General features: G+C 43.2%; 1 protein-coding gene across 1 annotated transcript; it reads right to left on the bottom strand.

The window, feature by feature from the left end:
* Positions 1 to 325: 325 nt before the first annotated feature.
* Positions 326 to 1,545, bottom strand: LOC128857418 (enhancer of split M2 protein). The gene has a single exon (XM_054093181.1). It carries the CDS (start codon positions 1,414 to 1,416, stop codon positions 634 to 636), a length of 783 nt encoding a protein of 260 aa, XP_053949156.1. The 5' UTR covers positions 1,417 to 1,545; the 3' UTR covers positions 326 to 633.
* Positions 1,546 to 1,766: the final 221 nt, after the last annotated feature.

The following is a 1,766-nucleotide window of genomic DNA, read 5'->3' on the forward strand; positions in this document are numbered from 1 at the left end:
GAGGTACCTATGCTCGTGCCGACTCTCCCCTCCCAATAAAGATTAGTTAAAAAAAAGATTTTGTCAAAAGCAAGAAGAAATGAATGAATTTGTTAGAAAAAACCGAATGCCCAGTTAATTAGCTAATCAGTCTACCAATAGTATTTTTCTCACCAGCAACATTTCCTAAAACTTTTACGCCTTAACAACTACAGGAAATGGCAATGCCAGCCGCCACCGAAAGCTGCATCAAGTTCTAATTAATTTTAAGTTAAACACATAATATCATTTTTTCCACTGATTTTTATTGTACATACGTACATGTATTTAGGTATATATATTTTTTACGAAAACTACGTTAACATTTTAATTAAAAAATAGGTAATTAAAGCGTATCACAAATATTTATATTGCAAACAAGCATTTGTATGAATGGATGTTGAAGTGGTTTTTATCTAAATCTTCCTCTTTTTCCTTTTTTGTTCTTGTAAATTATCGTTAGCATTACATACTAATATATAATTGAATAAATTAAACTAAATAACAATGAGATCCCTGATGAAAGTAATAAAAATCCCTGCCTTACAACTTCCACAACGTGAAAGATCAAAAGCGCTCCGAAAAAGCTCAATTCCATACGTCAATTAAACTCGTTCACAGCACCGCTGCTTCTACGGGTAGTTGACTCCAACTCTGGCACAACCACGCTGTCAGCAAGTCATCATCGATTTTCTCCTGCGTGTTAGTCCAAAAGAAGGTGCCATCATCGGTGTGAACGAATTGTATGGGCAGATCGGCGAGCACGTGCTGAGACAATGTTGTGATGGCATCTGTTGCTGTGTGGGGCAAATGTGGGACACCTACTGTCGCCGCTGCGGTTGTGGCTTGCGTTGCCGCGTCGCATATGTGGTGATGGAACTGCTCGTGCTGGCAATTGCGTCCGTAAACACAGTGTGCACATGTGCTGGGTGGCGTTTTTTCGATGCTGGCGCTGCTGATGACTGTCGTTGCGAATTTGGCACTCGCCTGGCATGGGCGCTCACTTTCGGGTACTGTGCCGTTGGCTGTCGCCTCCCATGCGCCATGATTGCACTCCTCTTTGCAACTCATTTTGCGCATCAAGCTGGTATAGTCCTCGATTAGCGTTGTGGGCCACTCCTCCCCTGCGCCGCTGTTGGTGGTAGCGCAGGGTTTTGATGGGATGGTATTGTTGAGGTGCACATTGTTTGGGTGTAGGCTGGTGGTATTCGAATTGCTTCCGGCTATTGTGTTGTTGTTGCGCTTGCGTGCCATCAATCGCATTAGTGGACGCCACATTTTGCAAAGTTTTCGTTTTGATTTATCCACTGCTGCGGTGGGCGGTGGTAAAGTTGTGTTTCCGGTTGTAAAGCTCATGTCGGCGAACTGATGCGCGAGATTTTTTGTGTCGGTATACATTTTATATAAAATATTGGTTGTTGTGATAAATTTATTTCAAATCGTATTTAAAAATATCCTTCAATAACTATTTGCTTTCGCGTTCGGTTAATTTGAGTGCTTCTATTTGGTTGCGTGTTCTCGCTGTGAAAGTTGTTGATGAACTGATGCTGTTGCGCTTGCATCCGCATGTTTTTATACATCAACCATTCACTACGGGCAGGCAGGCAGACAGGCTAGCTAACCAACCAACCAACTAACCAACCAGCCAACCATTCATCGATCGATCGTGTGAACCAACGCAGCTGAAGGAAAGCAGAAATACGAGACGAGCGTCGCCGTCGTCGCCGCCGCCACCAACAGTAACCCTC

The sequence above is a fragment of the Anastrepha ludens genome, chromosome 2 (assembly GCF_028408465.1).
Source record: "Anastrepha ludens isolate Willacy chromosome 2, idAnaLude1.1, whole genome shotgun sequence".
NCBI classification, from domain to species: domain Eukaryota; kingdom Metazoa; phylum Arthropoda; class Insecta; order Diptera; family Tephritidae; genus Anastrepha; species Anastrepha ludens.